General features: G+C 38.4%; 1 protein-coding gene across 1 annotated transcript; it reads left to right on the top strand.

The window, feature by feature from the left end:
• The first annotated feature begins 1,250 nt into the window (after nucleotides 1-1,250).
• Nucleotides 1,251-21,576, top strand: LOC140269923 (calpain-1 catalytic subunit-like). Its single transcript, XM_072364946.1, has 21 exons — nucleotides 1,251-1,324; nucleotides 2,340-2,592; nucleotides 4,243-4,312; nucleotides 4,393-4,511; nucleotides 6,177-6,310; nucleotides 6,394-6,568; nucleotides 7,898-7,972; nucleotides 8,203-8,288; nucleotides 9,018-9,092; nucleotides 9,195-9,355; nucleotides 12,077-12,234; nucleotides 14,321-14,529; nucleotides 14,629-14,668; nucleotides 14,775-14,843; nucleotides 17,309-17,366; nucleotides 17,445-17,506; nucleotides 18,346-18,414; nucleotides 18,506-18,584; nucleotides 20,199-20,315; nucleotides 20,500-20,552; nucleotides 21,489-21,576. The coding sequence occupies exons 2-21, from the start codon at nucleotides 2,356-2,358 to the stop codon at nucleotides 21,513-21,515; spliced, it is 2,073 nt and encodes a 690-aa protein (XP_072221047.1). The 5' UTR covers nucleotides 1,251-1,324; nucleotides 2,340-2,355; the 3' UTR covers nucleotides 21,516-21,576.
• Nucleotides 21,577-22,533: the final 957 nt, after the last annotated feature.

A 22,533-nucleotide genomic window follows, 5' to 3' on the forward strand; every position in this document is an offset into this window, starting at 1 on the left:
CTTCTGGAATGTAGCCTATTCGGTATTAATATCATTCAACATTAAACATCATTAAACTGTGTTTGTATGGGGATTGCTGTAGAAAGGATACGTTCTGGGAACACTGTAAGCAAAGCTTTGACAGAATAAACACCTAAATCCATGTTAATGCAGTTATTTTTACTTCTTTGATGGCGACAAAAAAAGCAATTCTGAAAACTAAAAGTTTGTGACCTTTAAATCTGAACATTCTTGGATCTGGAACCCGCCGAGGGGCTGAGACGCACCCACAGCTTAGGGTTTACAGTCACCTGACTTTGATGCCTCTTCAACGTGACAATAGGACAAAAGAGCTGCCAAGTTCTCTGGTGTTACTTCAATGTTGTAAGACACAAACTGTAAGGAAGAACAGATTGTAGCTTCCTCTTTGAGGCCCTGCCAGTTGAACAAGCTTGTAAAAAAACACCACAACAAATGTATCATTTGTTCATTTTATATATTACGATCTCCAGCTGAGAGATAACCATAAATCTGTGACTGACAGGCTGTTAGCTGACAGGCAGGCTTAGGCTCTGCAGGCTCATTAACAACATTTTGGAGCTGTGAGCATATGCACTTGTTACATGTTCATATGTAAAACTGTGCCACTAACTTTCCTCTGAATGGTTGTAGTTACGCTGTGAAACACGACAGCTTTTAGTTTTTGTTCAGGATGCAGAAGAATCTGATGATAAAAAAGGGGAAATGTTCATCTGATTCATACTTTCCTCTCATTCTACACAGAGTGAAGCATTCTGGGTAATGCAACGGGTAGTTTTTGGAGATGACGCTGTGAAACAACTTTCCTGTCTGCCCGCCTCGTCCGAACCTTCTGGTTGATGCTCATTTGGTTTATTTCCAGCAGCAGAGACTTTGAAGCATGAACTAAATCAAGGGTTCATGCAAACATGAATAAGTCAGAATGTGCTTAGTTTCACTTGATTTCAAAACGTAAGCAGTCAGCCACCGCTGGTCGTGTAACTTCTACCAATAATTGGTACTTGACTAATAATTAACAGCCACTGTCCCACCCTAATGATGTCAGTGCATACAACAAAGCCATAAACACAGGTGAACTGTGAGTCCATAAAAATGTACTTGTGCAGGATCTTTCCACTGGAAGTAAAACTTTCTGCCGTCGAGTCTTTTTCGCCAACAGCAACAGAGAGCTGGAGGATTAAGCTCAAGGTGACCACAAGCGAAGCCGCAAGATACGATTTGTCTGGAGGAAGCCTCTCCTTTCTGAACTCACTGACTGACCTACCTTCAGCTACACTACACACCTTTTTCCTCTTGAGATCACGAGGTGAGATAATCTTTCCTTTTTTAAACCGGTAGATTCAGATTTCACAGTTTGGCCAGCAGAAAGCTGCAGTGTGGTGTTGCAGGCCGCCCATATTTACATGTGGTTTTTAGGCTTAAGAGGCCACGCTTCCTCATAGGTTTATGTATCATAGGTTTGTGTGTCATAGGTTTATGTCATAGGTTTATGTGTCATAGGTTTAGTTGTCATAGGTTTATGTGTCATAAGTTTATGCCATAAATGTATGTGTCATAAGTTTATGCCATAAATGTATGTGTCATAGGTTTATGTCATAAATGTATGTGTCATAGGTTTATGTCATAAATGTATGTGTCATAGGTTTATGTCATAAATGTATGTGTCATAGGTTTATGTCATAAATGTATGTGTCATAGGTTTATGTGTCATAGGTTTATGTCATAGGTTTATGTGTCATAGGTTTATGTGTCATAGGTTTATGTCATAAATTTATGTGTCATAGGTTTATGTCATAAATGTATGTGTCATAGGTTTATGTCATAAATGTATGTGTCATAGGTTTATGTCATAGGTTTATGTGTCATAGGTTTATGTCATAAATGTATGTGTCATAGGTTTAGGTCATAAATGTATGTGTCATAGGTTTATGTCATAGGTTTATGTCATAAATGTATGTGTCATAGGTTTATGTCATAGGTTTATGTGTCATAGGTTTATGTCATAGGTTTATGTGTCATAGATTTATGTATCATAAGTTTATGTATCATAAGTTTATGTCTCATAGATTTATGTCTCATAGATTTATGTCATAAATGTATGTGTCATAAATGTATGTCTCATAGGTTTATGTCATAAATGTATGTGTCATAAATTTATGTGTCATAAGTTTATGTGTCATAGGTTTATGTGTCATAGGTTTATGGAGTTGACAAAAACTAATCAACAAAACAATATTTAAATCACAGGCTGTGTTATAACTTTCTCTATGTGATTTTTATATGGGATACTATCTGTCTATCCATCTATTCATGTAAAGCAGCTGAAATACTGCAGTCATGCCTCCTCCCGGTGTGTGTCTGAACATCATGGAGGCCCGTAACAAGCACGATGGTTATGGAAGCATCACCAACCCCAACAGGTTCTTCGGCCAGGACTACCATCAGCTGAAAGAGTACTGTGTCACCAGAAAAGTGAAGTTCATCGACGATGTGTTCCCACCGGACAGGAGCTCCATCGGACAGGGGATACTGAGCCCCTCCGACCTGGCTCGAGTGGTGTGGCTGAGACCAGCGGTGGGTGCTCTGAAATGGTGAAACTCATGTGAAACACATTTTGGTTATGATTAATCAAGCATTGGAGATTAAAAACTATATAAGCACTTTCAGATTTTGGAAAGAGGTTTACTATAATGGCAAATTCTGATTTCAGTTTATATGGCCAAAGACACTTATTAAACAAGCTGAAGTTTAACACTTTCAAAGCTTGTTTTGGAGTAAATGTTTAATCAGATCAACAGAGTTTGATTTAACAGTCTTAGATACAGAGAATAAACCTCATGCCAGTTAGAGTTTAAGTTTGGAGGATGCCTGCCTGTTATTAGCTTCAGCAAGAAGTCAAGAAACTGTTTATATGGAGGTCTGAAACCGCCATAATCTGAAATAAACACAAAAATATATGAATGGTTAAATTAATTAGTTTATGTGACGCTAAATGCTTCTAAAGTTAAGTAGAAAACTCATTTATGCAATAGTAATGATCGCATAAATCAATTAATTTTCTGCTTAAGTTTTTAAAATGCATGAATTTAGGCTTGTGTTCATCGCTCTATTTATTTAGCCATTAATTTTAAAATGTTTTCATTTTTAATAATTGGAATGTTTTCCATTTATTTCTTTATTAATTCATTTAGTATTTATTTCTGTGTTGATTTTCCTTCATGAATTGATCTATTTATGTGTTATTATTCATTCTTTTAATTTGATTTAATTTAATTTTATTTTGATTTTTTTTTTTAATCTATTTTATTGATTGTATTTTCTTCTTTCCCCTTTGCCCATTTATTTACATGTTTTCCTTTACATTTCCCTGTCTCTGTTTTTACATTCTTGTTTATATTTCTGCCTCATTATGCAAATAAGGGCGGTGGAGTCTCAGATTGTTCAGAACAAAGAAACCGGAAGTAGGGACGGCTAACAGTGTTAGCAGCTAGCTTAACTTACAGTTAGAACAACAGCCTACCGGCAGATAGCTGTGCAGCCTAGCTTTTTGTTCAAACTAAAGAACTGATTTACTTTAAGTAGATAAATCAATAAAAACACAAGCTGTCCAGTTTTTGTTGCTCCCAGTTTGATGCACCATCTTCTGAAATATGACTTTTTTTCAAATATGTAAATAAATGGGCTTGGAGAAAAAAAAAAAAAAAATCTATGAATAAAATAAATTACAAAAAATTGGTTTTAAAAAAACATGTTTTAGGTTGAAATGAAATAAAGAAATATATATTTTTGAAAGGACATAATACATAAATCAGCACGGTGTGCAGGAAATTAAACAAAAGTATTCCGTCAACAAAAAAAGTAAATAAAATTGTATTGAAATTGTGAACGTAAATAAAATGCAGCATCAACACCAGCTTAAAGACGAAATTCACGTTTACACTATTACTATAGCATAAATCCAGTTTAGTAGCATCTATTATCATCTAAACTTATCTAGTAAGCCATTCAATATTTTTTATGTTTATTCTGGATTACGGCAGTTTCAGGCCTCCATAGAACAGATGACTTTTGGTCGTGACCTCTGACCTCCAAGAGACATTTGAATGGCTTGTGTTGAAACATCACTATTTCTATGTCGACTGCACAAATGTACAGAAAGAATTAAAAAATGATGTGTTTGAACTGTCTAAATGTTTGAACTCATTGGCACCGTCTCTGTTCCAGAAAATTGCCCATAATCCATCCTTTGTCCTTCACGGGATCTCCAGGTTTGACTTTGGTCAAGGAGTACTTGGTGGGAAGACTTATTTCTCTTTACATTTAGCTTCTGTGTCCACCTGATTTTCTGACACCATCTTCCTTTTTTTAAAAAAGGAAACTGCTGGTTTCTTGCATCTATTGGAGCTCTGACTTTCCAGAATCACGTCCTCAGGCAAGTTGTTCCTCTTGGGCAAACGTTCGATGAGAGCTACTGCGGGATGTTTCATTTCAGGGTAAATACCAAGAACACAACTGGTTGTTGCTTCCACCAAACACTGAACAAATGTAAATGTAAAACTGCATAATGGTGGCTGGGCTCCTCCGGCTGTACAAACACAAAAATCAGCTTGTTAATTTCTCTTTTCATATTTGATTTGTGCCGCTTCATCATGTGACGCTGCATCACATCGCATCATGAGCTCCTCCCTTGAATCTCTGCACCTGTCGCCATAAATCTGTGATGTCTTCATGTGTCTCGATCTTAAATCTCCTGATTTAAATGAATGGTTTGTGTGGGAGCGTTTCCTGCAGTAACTCCAACTTACTCTCCTTTTAATAATTATTTAAAATAGCTTTATTTTAATGGCATAATCACACAGATTGATTGGAGTCCATGTTCCTTTTCTAGTGGAATTCCTTCACAGCATTCATACAAAACTTAGACACACACTTACAGTTATGATGGTGAACCGTCAGATTTGATCTGTAGTTAATCAGAACTGAACAATATGGCTGGAAATGAGAGTTTTTTACCCATCTGACAGCAGATTAAACAACTCAATTTTCTCCGGGACTCTTTATTCTTTTTACATACATTTATATTATTCTGTGGGAGGTGAGCCTCTTACTTCCCGGTTGCATGTACACTCCTCAGACTCGCTTCAGCCTTCTTTCTAACCCTTCAGCTTAGCTCTGCAGGAGAAAGGCTGTGTGGACAAACGTCTGCTTTTTGAGTGAAACTGAAGCGTAAAAACATTTGTCCTGTGCAGCTGCTGCCTCATCTTCTTTATTGTTTTTCCAACTTCACCCTTTTTGTGATGAAATCTGTGGGGATTATTCTCCTTTTGGCTAAACTTAGATTTTAACGACAAGATTCAAATGTTTCACGGCGTCATCTCCAAAAACGACCCGTTGCATTACCCAGAATGCTTCACTCTGTGTAGAATGAGAGCAACTCTATGTACTTCAAACCTATAAATTTAGATTTCCTGTGCAGCTTATGCACGCACGGCCAAAAGCAGCATCAACATCTCCATAAATTTTGCGGTCGGTCGCTTGTTGAACAACGATGCATCAGATTATCTGAAGGAAGCAGTGATGACAGGAAGTGTTTGAGGTCTAACTTGCATCAGGACCTCAGCAAATGGAGGAAGCAGCTTTAACTTTATATCTTATCAAGGATTAAACATGAAGAACACATACTGCAACAACATAAATGTTATTTTGGAACATTTTTATGATTTATTCTTTCTAATATTAGCCAAAACGTGTGATTTCTTTGACTCTGATGGAACTTACACCATATTTTCTTGGATCTTTTCTTGAATATATCTGTTGGAAAAATTATATAGTTATACTATGACAGAAGAGTCCCTCCATCTTTTCCTCTTCTATGATTCAAGAAAAAGTGTTTTGACTCTTGTACTAGTCTTTCCCATAATATTAACGGGTGAGAAATGCCTTTTCCCATAACATTGAATGCCCCTTTTCCCATAACATTGTGTGGGCATAAACAACATAAATAGCTGGAGCACCATTTGGTAAGGGAGACAACTCTGAGCAGCTTCCTGACAGGTTGTGCCGACTTGTCTCTTTCTTGCAAGAAATAAATGTTTTGTGTGAATCGTATCCAGCGACTCTGAGCCTAATTTTGAGAGAATTTTTCTAACAATATCCAGTTCTGGAGATTTGGGAGGTGGGTGGATGTTGTGATCGATGACAAACTGCCAACAATCAAGGGCAGACTGATCTTCGTTCACTCCAAAAACCAAAATGAGTTCTGGGCGGCTCTGCTGGAGAAAGCCTACGCCAAGTAAGGACCCTGCTTGCACATTTATGAGCTTCGTGTCCACTCTGTTAGCTTCTCTAAGAAAGCATCACATCCACATGTGTCAGGGTCTGTGGCTCCTACACCGACATGTGCGCTGGAACTCCTGCAGAGGCTATGATGGACTTCACTGGTGGGGTTCACATGTGTATACAGCTGTCTGAGCCCCCGCCCCAGCTGTGGGAGCTGATGTGCAGAGCTGCTCGATCAGGTTCACTGATGAGCTGTGGCACACCTCAAAGGGTACGTAGACATATGTCCCTAAATTCAGCTCTTTCCATCCTTAACTCGTGTTTTTGTCACTTTTTCCACGTAAAGAGGTTTTCTTTAAAGATAAATGTGCACATTTAAACTGTTGTTTGTAAACGTCGTTTGTGAAATAAGATTAAAAGACTCATTAAAGACTCTTTAAATATGAAACCAGCACAGAGACTGGAATCAGGGAAGCAGCAGACCCGACTGATGGCGTTGCATTAAAGACGATGAGCCACAACTTGTTGGTTAGTCGTTTGTAGACATGCTGTTAGGGGGACTTTGATCCCTGTAGACATACACAGTGATGTTAATATACCAAGACTATATACTTAAACGTCTGTAAAACAGCTGTCTTTATCCTTGAGCTCATCCCACTGTTGGGCTTCACGTGCACTGGACCGGACAAGTTTTATTCAAATCAATCAACTCTAAACCCACTTAGAGTTCAAGGGGACCTTAATTCTGGCATGAAATACATTCATCTGCTCACAGAGAACAGTTTGGTGAAAGTCGGCGTCCTTCGGAAGATATTTAGATAACTGGAGATCCATATAACGGAGTGAACGGGGCTTAGAGGATGCAGCCTCTAAATAAGGCATTATCTGTCTTTATTTCACCAATACTTTAAGAAGAATGAATGAATGAACGTGTGCTATAGCTCTGTTAGCTCATAGCTGCTGTTATGTGGCTACTTGCAGCTATAGGAGAGCTAACGGAGGGATTTCTACACAGGCACTCTACTGGGATCACTTCATCCACACGCCCCCCTGCAGCACAGTTTATTCACTCCGTGCTCTGTGACAGTCGGCTAACTTCACACAGAGTTTGCTGCTGATAGTTTTGTGCAACATGGCAGGATATTTATCAGATTTTGACGACGTGGACGACAACTTTGAGTAAGATGGACGTTCCTAGCGGAGTAAATAAACTGTGCTGCAGGGGGGCGTGTGGATGAAGTGGTCCCAGTAGAGTGCCTGTGTAGAAATCCCTCCGTTAGCTCTCCTATAGCTGCAAGTAGCCACATAACAGCAGCTATGAGCTAACAGAGCTATAGCACACGTTCATTCATTCATTCTTCTTAAAGTATTGGTGAAATAAAGACAGATAATGCCTTATTTAGAGGCTGCATCCTCTAAGCCCCGTTCTCTCCGTTATATGGATCTCCAGTTATCTAAATATCTTCCGAAGGACGCCGACTTTCACCAAACTGTTCTCGGTGAGCAGATGAACGTATTTCATGCCAGAAATAAGGTCCAGGTTTGTTTTGTTGATCTTATCTGTTCGTTCATTTGCTCATTGTGGTTGTCTTGCTTTCAGGAGACATCCTCTTTGACCTTATCACCGAATGGACTGGTTCTGGGCCACGCCTACACTGTGACTGGAGTCAAACAGGTGAAACTGTAAACATGGAATAGGAATTAAATCTGACAGAAATGCTGATAAGAAACGAAAAGATTTACTAACAAATACTGTCAGAGTCTTGTTTTAAAGATTCTATTTATTGCTCTGTAATTCTAATTGATGAGAGATTATAGTATTATTTATATATATATATATATATATATATATATATATATATATATATATATATTATATATTATATTGACTTCTCTGCTGGTCAGATGATGAGCCGGGGGACAGTTGTACACCTGGTGCGTCTGTGGAACCCCTGGGGAAAAGGAGAGTGGAAGGGAGACTGGAGCGATCGGTGAGAATAACCCCGACTCAGTGTCTGATTCAAGAAATGCCTCGAAATCTAAAGAATTTCACAGCTTGTAGGCAAATTACATCAAAGAACAAGGCAATATGTGTATGTAGAAGCCAATAAAATTTAGATATAAGCACCAACAAACAGTGTTTGACAGTGTTTTAACTCCATGGTTGTTAAATGATTTCTTTCTTTATTCATTATACAAAAAAATGAAAATAAAACATGGAAATAAATGGGCTTTGGGGAGAAAATGGAAGTAATAGAGAGGTAAATACACCTAATAATTAAATAAGAAAATTACAGTATTTTGAAATGAACATAAAGAAATAAATCATTTTGAGGGTATAAATAGATCAATATGATTTAAAGGAAAATAACACAGAAATAGCAGATAAGAAATTAAATTAAATTAAATTGAAACGTGAGAGTCAAAATAAACAAATGAAAACAAACTTAAAGCAGAAAAAAATATTTATTTTATAATCATCAAATAAACTGATTTATTTAGCCATTTAGATATGTTTGTATTTATTTTGGATTATGGCAGTTTTAGTCCTCCATACAGGACCTTTCTCTGAGTTAGAAGACCTTAAAATTTAAAAAATACAACAAACATAATTAAACTAAACCATGATAAAGACTCCATGGTTGTTTCTCTGCTTTTCAGGCCACAGAATTCCTCTGAGAGCTGAAAAAACAACGAATAATGTAAATGTTTTCCTGTAGATCCTCTTTGTGGCAAACTGTGAGCTCTCATGATCGTGAAACATGCCTTTCGGTGGCCGATGACGGAGAGTTTTGGTGAGCAAGTTTTCTCAAATGACAAAATACAAACAAAAAACATGATTTTCTTTTGTGAAACGTGAGCTCGACTCCATCATCTCCTGTTTTATGTTTCCACAGGATGACCATGGAAGATCTGTGTAAGTTCTACACAGTTTTTGACATCTGCGGCACAGGTCCGGACTTCCTGGATGAGAACTCGTCCTGTCGTTGGGAGACGCTAACGTACGAAGGCCGATGGGTCGCAGGAACGACTGCTGGAGGCTGCACGAACAACCGAGGTATTCAGATCATCAAATAAGACCTTAAACTATCTGCTGCACTTTAAATACAGATTTTTACAACTGTTAAAACTCTAGAAAAACCTGCAGAATCTAACTTAAATTGTACAAATCTACCATTTTTATTCCAAGACGAATCAAAACAGAAAAAAAAGGTATTCAGATCATCAAATAAGACCTTAAACTATCTGTTGCACTTTAAAAACAGATTTTTACAACTGTTAAAACTCTAGAAAAACCTGCAGAATCTAACTTAAATTGTACAAATCTTCCATTTTTATTCCAAGACGAATCAAAACAGAAAAAAAAGGTATTCGGATCATCAAATAAGACCTTAAACTATCTGCTGCACTTTAAATACAGATTTTTACAACTGTTAAAACTCTAGAAAAACCTGCAGAATCTAACTTAAATTGTACAAATCTTCCATTTTTATTCCAAGACGAATCAAAAGAGAAAAAAAAGGTATTCGGATCATCAAATAAGACCTTAAACTATCTGCTGCACTTTAAATACAGATTTTTACAACTGTTAAAACTCTAGAAAAACCTGCAGAATCTAACTTAAATTGTACAAATCTTCCATTTTTATTCCAAGACGAATCAAAACAGAAAAAAAAGGTATTAGGATCATCAAATAAGACCTTAAACTATCTGTTGCACTTTAAATACAGATTTTTACAACTGTTAAAACTCTAGAAAAACCTGCAGAATCTAACTTAAATTGTACAAATCTTCCATTTTTATTCCAAGACGAATCAAAACAGAAAAAAAAGGTATTCGGATCATCAAATAAGACCTTAAACTATCTGTTGCACTTTAAATACAGATTTTTACAACTGTTAAAACTCTAGAAAAACCTGCAGAATCTAACTTAAATTGTACAAATCTTCCATTTTTATTCCAAGACGAATCAAAACAGAAAAAAAAGGTATTCAGATCATCAAATAAGACCTTAAACTATCTGTTGCACTTTAAATACAGATTTTTACAACTGTTAAAACTCTAGAAAAACCTGCAGAATCTAACTTAAATTGTACAAATCTTCCATTTTTATTCCAAGACAAATCAAAACAGAAAAAAAAGGTATTCAGATCATCAAATAAGACCTTAAACTATCTGTTGCACTTTAAATACAGATTTTTACAACTGTTAAAACTCTAGAAAAACCTGCAGAATCTAACTTAAATTGTACAAATCTTCCATTTTTATTCCAAGACAAATCAAAACAGAAAAAAAAGGTATTCGGATCATCAAATAAGACCTTAAACTATCTGTTGCACTTTAAATACAGATTTTTTACAACTGTTAAAACTCTAGAAAAACCTGCAGAATCTAACTTAAACTGTGCAAATCTTCCATTTTTATTCCAAGACGAATCAAAACAGAAAAAAAAGGTATTCAGATCATCAAATAAGACCTTAAACTATCTGTTGCACTTTAAATACAGATTTTTACAACTGTTAAAACTCTAGAAAAACCTGCAGAATCTAACTTAAATTGTACAAATCTTCCAATTTATTCCAAGACGAATCAAAACAGAAAAAAAGGTATTCGGATCATCAAATAAGACCTTAAACTATCTGCTGCACTTTAAATACAGATTTTTACAACTGTTAAAACTCTAGAAAAACCTACAGAATCTAACTTAAACTGTGCAAATCTTCCATTTTTATTCCAAGACGAATCAAAACAGAAAAAAAAGGTATTCAGATCATCAAATAAGACCTTAAACTATCTGTTGCACTTTAAATACAGATTTTTACAACTGTTAAAACTCTAGAAAAACCTGCAGAATTGAACTTAAACTGTACAAATCTTCCATTTTTATTCCAAGACGAATCAAAACAGAAAAAAAGGTATTCAGATCATAAAATAAGACCTTAAACTATCTGTTGCACTTTAAATACAGATTTTCACAACTGTTAAAACTCTAGAAAAACCTGCAGAATCTAACTTAAATTGTACAAATCTTCCATTTTTATTCCAAGACGAATCAAAACAGAAAAAAAAGGTATTCGGATCATCAAATAAGACCTTAAACTATCTGTTGCACTTTAAATACAGATTTTTACAACTGTTAAAACTCTAGAAAAACCTGCAGAATCTAACTTAAATTGTGCAAATCTTCCATTTTTATTCCAAGACGAATCAAAACAGAAAAAAAAGGTATTCGGATCATCAAATAAGACCTTAAACTATCTGTTGCACTTTAAATACAGATTTTTACAACTGTTAAAACTCTAGAAAAACCTGCAGAATCTAACTTAAATTGTACAAATCTTCCATTTTTATTCCAAGACGAATCAAAACAGAAAAAAAAGGTATTCGGATCATCAAATAAGACCTTAAACTATCTGTTGCACTTTAAATACAGATTTTTACAACTGTTAAAACTCTAGAAAAACCTGCAGAATTGAACTTAAACTGTACAAATCTTCCATTTTTATTCCAAGACGAATCAAAACAGAAAAATGCAATAGCAGGAAGTAGTTCACGCCCACAGATGATGATTCTCTCTGACCAATCGGCGCTCTGCAGTGTTTCCTGTATGCTTCTGGCTCAGCTCGCTTGAATCCTCAGCTGAAGTAGTATCACTTACACAGTTTTACCTACAATAGAAACCCCCCAGAAAGGGCTTTTCCTTACTGCGATGTAATGAAAAGGCCACATTTTTTATGCTGTTCATGCAAACAACTTTGTTCCTCCCTTTGTCTTCCAGACAGTTTCTGGACTAATCCACAGTATCGAGTCGATATTTGTGGTGAATATTCAGAGAGAGACGGCGAGAAAAACACACTTGTGTCTCTCATGCAAAATCATGACAAGAGGAACAGACACCTGGTGCAAAACCTCCACATTGGATTCTCTATATTTGAGGTAAATCTTGTTCTTTATTGGATGGTATGCATGAAAACATCAAGAAAACAAGACTTTTTATTTAATTAGTCAATATTACAGCAACAAAATTAGATAAGTGAACGAATAATGAAGAGATATTTACCATGAAACTGAACGACTATTTGCTGGAAATAGTAGATAACATCAAAAAGGTAAATTAAAGGGGAACTCCGGTATTTTTAAACCTGGATCTTATTTCTGGCATGAAATACGTTCATCTGCTCACTGAGAACAGTTTGGTGAAAGTCGGCGTCCTTCAGAAGATATTTAGATAACTGGAGATCCATATAACGGAGTGAACGGGGCTTAGAGGATGCAGCCTCTAAATAAGGCATTATCTGTCTTTATTTCACCAATACTTTAAGAAGAATGAATGAATGAACGTGTGCTATAGCTCTGTTAGCTCATAGCTGCTGTTATGTGGCTACTTGCAGCTATAGGAGAGCTAACGGAGGGATTTCTACACAGGCACTCTACTGGGACCACTTCATCCACACGCCCCCCTGCAGCACGGCTTATTCACTCATTCAAGGAGTTCCCCTTTAAGCAACATTAAAACAGTGTAAAATTATAGCTACAATTTTTTTAGTTTCTATCCTGTTTTCATTCAATAAAAAGAAAATAAAGATAGACTCAAGCTTCACAATGTGCTGCATGTGGAACAGATACTTTCAGCTCAAACAGAAATGGTCAAAGGCAGTTCGAGTTAAGGTCAATTCCCTCCTGAGAAAAGCAAATACTTTTGATTAATGGCAGCTTATTCATGCACCAGTCTTCCAGATTCACAGTAAAATGTTGTGGCTGAGTCTCTCAACACTTTGCACCGAAAGTAAATGTTTGGCTGAAATCAATCATTGTTGGACTTATTGTCCAAGGTCTTTCACTTTGATGACTGTGAGTAAAAGCGCCCTAATCAGGATGAATTGGATTGTATTGTTATCTTTTGTGAGGCTAAAGATAAAGAAACATGTCAACTCTAGTTATGGTGCCATGGGACTGGAGTTTCATGCCTCAGAGCGGCCCCCTTTGGATCACAACCTATTATTAAAATCATGTAATTATAACCTTACATGTGACAACACTGCTGTTCATAGTGTTTCATGACTTCAGAAAAGGATCAAAAAGGAAAAAATACAAGAAAACCATGCGGAAATGTTCGCTCGAAGCTGTCTTCGTAGACTTTGGGTCCCACTTTATTAAGCTCCAGGTTTTCTTCATGCAGCATTTTAAAGGTGTCTGCCTGTAACATTGGTCATAAAACCACATCATCTGAACTTTTTAAAAAAGTTTATCATCAGTTCGGTAGATTAATTATTCATCAACCTTCATAAACCTGTCAGTTTATTATCAAAGGAAGAATAAAACCGAAAGTAAAGACACCAAATGGACCAGAGTCCAGTCAACAATTTGGCCAAAAAGGCAGATTTAAGTCTGCGTCTGCTTTAAATTTCCCACTGACTCAACGCTTTCATCATTATTTAAAACGAGGAGTGTGTTATGTTGCAAACTCACACAGATGAGCCCCTGATCTGCAGATATTCTTCAATGAAATGTGATAATTGGGATTATAGAATTTGATCATAATTTCTTGTGCATGTATAAACATTTCAGTTGTGAAACAAACACCTAATAACCCAAATAAATCTTTTTGTTTCCGACATGAACAACTTGTTTCTGATTTCCTTCAAGGTGACCGAACAAGTAAGAAACTATTTTATCTCACGGTTTGTTCACAGTACACTTATTATTCTTATTATTCTTTAAATATCAAGCCTTCCAAACACTTTTAAAAACCTTTAATATCTTTAACAGACTAACTTCTGCCTCACAAAGTCACAGAGATTTTAAGTCACAGACTAAAGATTTTACAGAGTCACTTTTTGCAAGACCACAGATAGATTATTCTGAGATTATTTCCCATCATGCACCTGGTGGAAATTCTTAGCAGCATTGAAGTCGACAGATAAGCAGCAGCTGTCAGGAGTTGGTCTGTTAAACATCTTTTTCATGGTTATCTGGTGTATGTGAGGCTTCAGAGAACTGACACATCTGTGTGTTTCTGCAGTTTAAGGCTCAGAGAGGGAAGTTTCCAGCCTCCTTCTTCAGCACACACGCACCTGTCGCCCAGACTAAAACCTTCATGAACGCACGTGAGGTGATGGAGCTCCTCTTTCTGAAGCCCGGAGAATATCTGATCGTCCCGTCCTCCTTCAATCCCAACGAGACGGCCTCCTTCATCCTGACCATCCACTCCAGGATAGAGACCCACTGCTAGTACGCTCACACTATGACGGATGCATTGGAGCTAAATTAACAAAACATGATGCATGACGGTACAAAGATACAAATCCTGATTCAAATCTGTCTCTGCAGTGAGAATTCTGGTCATCATAAACACGAGAGAGTTGAAAAGGTGCGTCACAGCTGTTGGGGATCATATTCAGTCGTGATGCTTTACAGTAATACTTCAAAGTACGAAATGAAACACACAAAATTGAGTTCCTTCTATTAATTTCCAGGCCAAGAAGGTCATGAATGCACAGGAGGATGAAAATAAGAGAGTGTTTTTCCGCCAATACTCTGACAAGGTAATCATTGACCTATAATTCTGTCTCCAAAATAGTTCTGATGAGCTTAAAATTTAAATCAAAACACTAGAAAGACAACATATGAAAATGAGGAAATGTTATCTTTCTTTTAAACGTGTTGGTTCAGGCTTGTTGTCAGCATCATTTAGTTCCTTTTTAGAGCGTTTAGGGACAACCAAGAGAGTTTAAAGGGATAGTTTGAGTGTTTTGAAGTGAGGTTGTGTCTTAGCTGCCGCAGGTAGCGATCAGAGCGCTGTCTGTATGGAGAAGCAGCCGAGCTAAGAGCAGGAACAAAAAAAGAGCAAATTTCACCATCTAAAACTACTCAAACCTCAAAGATGACATCGTGGTTCAGCAAACTCTAGATCAGCTGTGACGCACAGTATCCACCCATCTAATCCCAAAACAACAACCACGAGATCGTGAAAATGAGTTGTTACTAAGTCTATCCGGTGACCAGGATTCCACTTTATTGGAACAACCTGAGCCAGACTGAGAGGAGTCAGATGAGGTGGCATCTGGTTAGAATGCCTCCTGGAAGCCTCCCTGGGGAGGTGTTCTGGGCGCGTCCCACTGGGAGGAGACCCGGGGAAGACCCAGGACACAATGGAGAGACTATGTCTCTCGGCTGGCCTGGGAACGCCTCGGGGTCCCCCCAGAAGAGTTGGAGGAAGTGACCGGGGACAGAGACGCCTGGGTTTCTCTGTTAAAGTTGCTGCCCCCGCGACCCCCGGAGAGGCGGCAGATGGATGGATGGATGGATGGATGGATGGATGGATGATGGATGGATGGATGGATGATGGACAGATTAATGAATGGACGGATGGATGGATGATGGATGGATGATGGATGGATGGATGGATGGATGGAAGATGGATGATGGATAGATGGACGGATGGATGATGGATGATGGACAGATTAATGAATGGACGGATGGATGGATGATGCATGGATGGATGATGGATGGATGATGGATGATGAATGGATGGATGGATGGATGGATGATGGATGGATGGATGATGGACAGATGAATGGATGATGCATGGATGGATGATGGATGGATGATGGATGGATGGATGGATGGATGGATGATGGATGGATGGATGATGGATGGATGGATGGATGGATGGATGGATGGATGATGGATGATGGATAGATGGACGGATGGATGGATGGATGATGGATAGATGGACGGATGGATGGATGGATGATGAATGGATGATGGAACAATCAACCTGGAAGAGCACAAACATGCGTCATCTTGTAGTAAAGCCCAGGAGGAAGATAAGTCTGACACAGACTCAGGATAAATAATATGTATTTACTGTCATGTTTAAAAACATCATAATTTTATCATACCGAACACCTGATTTCATCACAATGAGGGTGAAGCGCCTAAAGCAATAAATAGAAAAGACAGAATTTGGTCTGGTCGGCCTTCATCAGTCCATCTGCATAATTAATACCTGAAATCTTTCACTCTGTGTGGGCTGAGAACAAGGCAGATGGAACCATAATGAGCCCTTACCTTCTGACACTAAACCATATACATATTGATTATCCTGAGTCCACCAGAAGCTGTATTAGACTTGTTGGATATCTTCCTCCTGGGCTCTTCTTCTGCAAATATTTACAGGATGATACGCGTTCCAACAAAGCCACATCCTGGTCACCGGATGGATTTCATCATCATCTTCACTGTCTTATCGTTGTTGTTTTGGGATTCAACCAGAGGAGCTGTGAGTGACAGTCAATCAGTGGCAGGATGTGCTACGCAGTGACGTGGAGCAACGGGAAATTTGCTCTCCTTCTGTCTCTGCTGTCAGTATCTTAGCTCTTCCATCAGGATTCCCTGCTTCTCCAAACAGAGAGCGTTCTGATCACTGCCCATAGGAGGTAAGGTACTCACTTCTTACAATAGCTTCACACAACCCCACTTAAAAAGATGAAAAAACACAACTATCCACTAGAGAATGTATTGGCTCCCCCTTCAGTAGTGGGATGTGACGGTGCTGTCATAGCAGTAAATCTCCATGTGAGCCCTGCACATGTACAGCCACACACATTCATTTATTGTCATGTAAAATAGGCTGAAAAGACGCCATCAAAAGCCCACAATATTGTTGTGGTGCAGGGCTGTGACCTGCGGTATCTCAGCCTCTGGGCTCTCTAGGACAGTTTCAGTAAATGTGCTTCAAAAGGAGTCAGAAATGCAAAGTTTCAAGGTTCACAGAATTATTTTGTGCTGCTTTAAGGTTGAGTTAATTCATCAGTTGAACCGAACAGACTGCTTCTGTTTTAAAGTCCTAACAGATGTGAAACATCTGTGCTGTTGCAGCCTGTTGTGTTTTACCTCGGCTTGTTTAAGTGAACAGAAATTAATCAGATGCAGCTGGAACAGAGGATGCTTGAATTTGTTCCGTTAGCGTGTGAAAAAGTTCACTAAAGAATAATGTTTTTTGCAGTATGAAGAAGTGGATGCTGAGCAGCTCCAGATTATTCTGAATGACGACATCCTGAAAGGTTTGAACTGTGAAATCCTGCAAGATGAGAGCTCCAAGCTGAGCAGGACCACTGACTCCTTTCCTCTGTTCCCTTTAGGAGACTTAAAATCCGGAGGGTTCAGCATCGACGCCTGCCGCAGCATGGTTGCTCTGATGGATGTATCCTTCTGTTCTGTCTCTAACTGCACAGAACGGACGGTTAAAGCAGTTTAACCTGCTTTCTTTGTCTTTATTTAACTCCGACTTCATGGACAGTCTTTATAGTTGTTAGATAAAACACAAAGAGAAGAAAAAAACAAAATGAAGTGGTCCCAGTAGAGTGCCTGTGTAGAAATCCCTCCGTTAGCTCTCCTATAGCTGCAAGTAGCCACATAACAGCAGCTATGAGCTAACAGAGCTATAGCACACGTTCATTCATTCATTCTTCTTAAAGTATTGGTGAAATAAAGACAGATAATGCCTTATTTAGAGGCTGCATCGTCTAAGCCCCGTTCACTCCGTTATATGGATCTCCAGTTATCTAAATATCTTCTGAAGGACGCCGACTTTCACCAAACTGTTCTCAGTGAGCAGATGAACGTATTTCATGCCAGAAATAAGGTCCAGGTTTAAAAATACCGGAGTTCCCCTTTAATGTTGAAGCACAGATCGTATTACTCCACCAGGCTCATGACTACGGTGGCCCGTAATGCTCAATCCATCCAGCAGTGCAGCTTCGTAGCTTACCAAGGCCGAGCTAAAACATTTTGACAGATCTTTGAGCGTCGTGTACCATATAAAATCGGTTCTAGGTCAGAAAGCACAACCAGAATTAATTCATACGCATTTTAAGGCGCACTGTCGATTTTTGAGAAAATTAAAGGCCTTATGGTCCAAAAAATACGGTATTTAAGCATCTGACTGGCTGTTATCCAGGTCCTCAACAGTGCCAAGACATGCCTGCTCATGTATTATTCAACTCTTGTGCAGATATTCTAACTTAATAATAAGCTTGAAAGACGTCAATCACAGGAAAACTGAACAGCAAGGAATTTATTTACCTGTGGAACAAGGTCGTTACATACAAGGTAAAGTACTAAACCTTCTTAGTAGCTTTCGTACAGTTTTATTGCTGTAACATTAATGCATCAGGATCTGATCGGTGTTTGTTTCCATCAGGACATCTTCTTTCGAACCGATGTTTCACGGACAGGAACGTTGTCTCTGAGCGAGCTGAGGAATGCTTTTCTGGCTTCAGGTACATCACACCTCGTGTATTTAGTCCCTCATGTTGGGGTTTATTGGGTTTTGGTACACTGGTTTATTCTTTCTGTTTCATATCTTGGTTTATTTATTTGTCATCATTGCTTTGGTTCTTGTTCCTCACTCTGGGTTTAGTCATTCTTGGTTTTCTCCCTGTTCTGTGTTTGAGTTTCAGTCCCTAGTTTTCTTGGTTTAGTGTCTCTATTCTTGCCATCAGCCCGTTGATGTCCTTAGTTTTCAGTTTTGTTTCTTCTCGTTAATCACTAACCTGTCACTCTACTGATAACCCGCCCCGCCACAGTGTTTATAGCTCTTCGGTCTCCTTTGTCATTTATCACTTTGTTGTTGTCTCTTCCCCCTCAGTTTCCCCTATCCTGACAATTCTTTGTGCTTGTTTTTGTTCATTTTGAGTTTTTGGATTCTTCGGCGCCGTTGGTTCATTTCATAAAAACATCATAGACTCATCGACAGTTTGCAGATATCTGCAAGTGAACTGTTTTTTTTTGGTACAGGGTTATTTTAAAACAGGGTTTTTTGCTCCTGTGTTACGACTCAACAAAGGAAATTCTCTTGTTCCACCAACTTGAGACCGGCTCAGATCCAGTGATATTATGTTCTGAGTCGCTTTATGTTGCAGCGCACTGCATAACCTACCCCAATACCTCTGTTCCTCAGTTTAATCTGCGTAGCGGAGATGACGAGTTATCTCTTTATGGTGTGTACCGGTACATTAGTCTGAAACTGAGGGAACCTGGAGACTAAAGTACTGTGGGGAGGGGATTGGGGATGAAGTGCAGCTGGGAAAACAAAGACAGGTGAATGAACCTAATGACGTGACAAGGAAAAACATGGCAAAAAACTATTGAGTAAAAATAAACCTGAAAACAAAACCCAAGACATGACAGTAATGAGTAAATACTATGAATAAGCTTGTTATTATGAAGTAAAGCACTGCGTTTAACTAACTCGGATGTTATGAAAATATGTACTAACAGACAAGAAATAAAGTTTTTAAAAAATTCAGTAGGATTTGGTCTGAAAACAATGGCGCAAAAACAAGTTTGAGAACAGCATAGAACTGTCTGCTGCAGGTTGGAACCGGTTCGGTCTGGCTTCAGAACAAATGTGAACTCCAGAAGGAATCCGAGATGTTGGCTGAAAGCCAAACCAGCAGGGGAGAAGTGTTGGGTGTGATTTAAATGTTGTGGGGCAGAGGAGAGGGTTTTGAGTGCAAAATGCAACAGAAAAAACAGTCTTTTTCATGGTGAAGACTCAGGATTATTCGTTTTTCCTGAATAAACTCAAAGTCTGTCTTCCCAACATCGGCAAGGAACTGCATTTCTTTGTGAAGTCCTGTGAGCAAAGTTAGAACTTGCCGAGGTCCGTTTACCTCGACATGTAAACAGAGTGAAGATTGGTGTGTATTTTGACGTCAAACCAAGGAGATGGCGGCACACAATCTTACGTTGCGTGCCAAAAACGCAGTTTTTCAGACCACACATGAATAGTCAGTAAAAAGCTGGTTTGCATGTGGACAATAGGACTGGATGCACAGAAAAAATACCCATGTTTAGTTACTCTAACCTGTAACTGTGTGTGTTTCGGTCAGGAATGAATGTCAGTGATGATATGCTCAACCTGATGGCTCTGCGTTACGGCGCCTCTTCTGGTCACATGACCCTGGAGAGCTTCATCAGTCTCATCATTCGCGTGGACTGCATGAGCAGTAAGTGAAGTCAAATCACACAAATCATGACCAAAAATAAGAGCGTGAATACAGTTTTCTGCTCTGAGGACAGCTGTTGCAACGTGTCATACTGGGAAATATCCGATTTCCATGTAGAAGACACTCACCTGGAAATATTTAGATATATGTGACAGTGTTCTGATCAATCTGTCTCCCTCAACAGAAATCTTCAAACGACTCTCTGATGGAAAAGCAATGACTCTTCAGGAATCAGAGGTAACAAAGCCGTCCTCCTTAAAGGGGAACTCCTGTATTTTTAAACCTGGACCTTATTTCTGGCATGAAATGCGTTCATCTACCCACTGAGAACAGTTTGGTGAAAGTCGGCGTCCTTCGGAAGATATTTAGATAACTGGAGATCCATATAACGGAGTGAACGGGGCTTAGAGGATGCAGCCTCTAAATAAGGCATTATCTGCCTTTATTTCACCAATACTTTAAGAAGAATGAATGAATGAACGTGTGCTATAGCTCTGTTAGCTCATAGCTGCTGTGTTGTTGTTATTGACGGCTATCGGGGGGCTTATAGAGGGCTTTCTACACACTCGTCTACTGGGATGACGTCATTGACGCCCCCCTGCAGCACAGTTTATTCACTCCGGTAAGAACGTCCATCTTACTCAAAGTCGTCGTTCACGTTGTCAAAATCTGATAAATATCCTGCCATGTTGCACAAAACTATCAGCAGCAAACTCTGTGTGAAGTTAGCCGACTGTCACAGAGCTCGGAGTGAATAAACTGTGCTGCAGGGGGGCGTGTGGATGAAGTGGTCCCAGTAGAGTGCCTGTGTAGAAATCCCTCCGTTAGCTCTCCTATAGCTGCAAGTAGCCACATAACAGCAGCTATGAGCTAACAGAGCTATAGCACACGTTCATTCATTCATTCTTCTTAAAGTATTGGTGAAATAAAGACAGATAATACCTTATTTAGAGGCTGCATCCTCTAAGCCCCGTTCTCTCCGTTATATGGATCTCGAGGAATCTAAATATCTTCTGAAGGACGCCGACTTTCACCAAACTGTTCTCGGTGAGCAGATGAACGTATTTCATGCCAGAAATAAGGTTTAAAAACACCGGAGTTCCCCTTTAACCATCGACCAGCTTTTTATTCAGACTCAGAAACTAATTGATTATTTTCTTTATTTATTTCCAGTGGATGTACGTTTCAATGTACACTTAACCCAGCAGAGACAATGGACGCAGAGTTCATCTGGAAATACAAGAGAAGACATTTAAAAAAAAGGTCTCGTAGATCTCAGAGTCTGTTGTCAAGTCTGTTGATGCTAAAGTTTGTCACAGCACAGCAGCGGGAACCTCACTTAAAGTTTACTTTTCTCTGTTACCCAAATTGCCGAAATCAGAGAAACATCAGTCAGATTTCAGTGTACAATGAAAGCTCATTTTAACTGTTATTTTTACGACTTAATTAATTATTAACTTGTCATTTATAGCCATGGAACAACTGGATATTTAATCAACTATTTAAGGAAACAGATCAGTGGAAACCACCTCGACTTTCCTGAGGGTCAAGTGTTTAACTTTGCTGTTAAAAAATTATTGATTCACCCGAAGCTTTAATGAAAAAATCTAAAATACATATTGAATAATTATTAATCTGTCAGATTAAACCGTCTCCCCTGTAGTGGTTAAAGAGACCAGACAGTTTGAATAAAGAGACAAAAAAACATGAAACATACTGCAGATTTCTCATGGTACGACCCATTAAACTGTATTTACTCAAACCCAGTCTCACATGTATGAACATTAATCGCTTTGTTTGGGTGTATATTTAGGACAAGACTCACAATCTACTGCTCAGCAGGTGCAATGTTCATTTTTATAGTTATTGTTTATCTCTTTATTTGACTCTCCCGTGACTTTTTAACCTGCGGTTAGTTATTTGACCTTTTATTCTCTTTTATAGCACCAAATCTGAGAGCTCGACCTCAATTTTTGTTGTTCTTGCACAATGAGAATAAAGATGTTCTAAGTTGTCACGAAGGCAAAATAGAAGAACAGGAGGTGAACTTTGTAAAAGTTCAGTCTAACTCCAACCAAAAAGAGTGAAAAGTGAACAGAAACTGGAACAAATAGGGAGTTTTGGCTTTTTATAGCCCGGGTTGGTTCACAAAGTTTTCACCTTCTTAATACACTTGCCTTGATTTTGTTCTGGTAATAAAGTAGAACAAACAACCTTA

This window comes from Leuresthes tenuis, unplaced genomic scaffold (genome assembly GCF_036924035.1).
Source record: "Leuresthes tenuis unplaced genomic scaffold, fLeuTen1.0.hap1 SCAF_15, whole genome shotgun sequence".
NCBI classification, from domain to species: domain Eukaryota; kingdom Metazoa; phylum Chordata; class Actinopteri; order Atheriniformes; family Atherinopsidae; genus Leuresthes; species Leuresthes tenuis.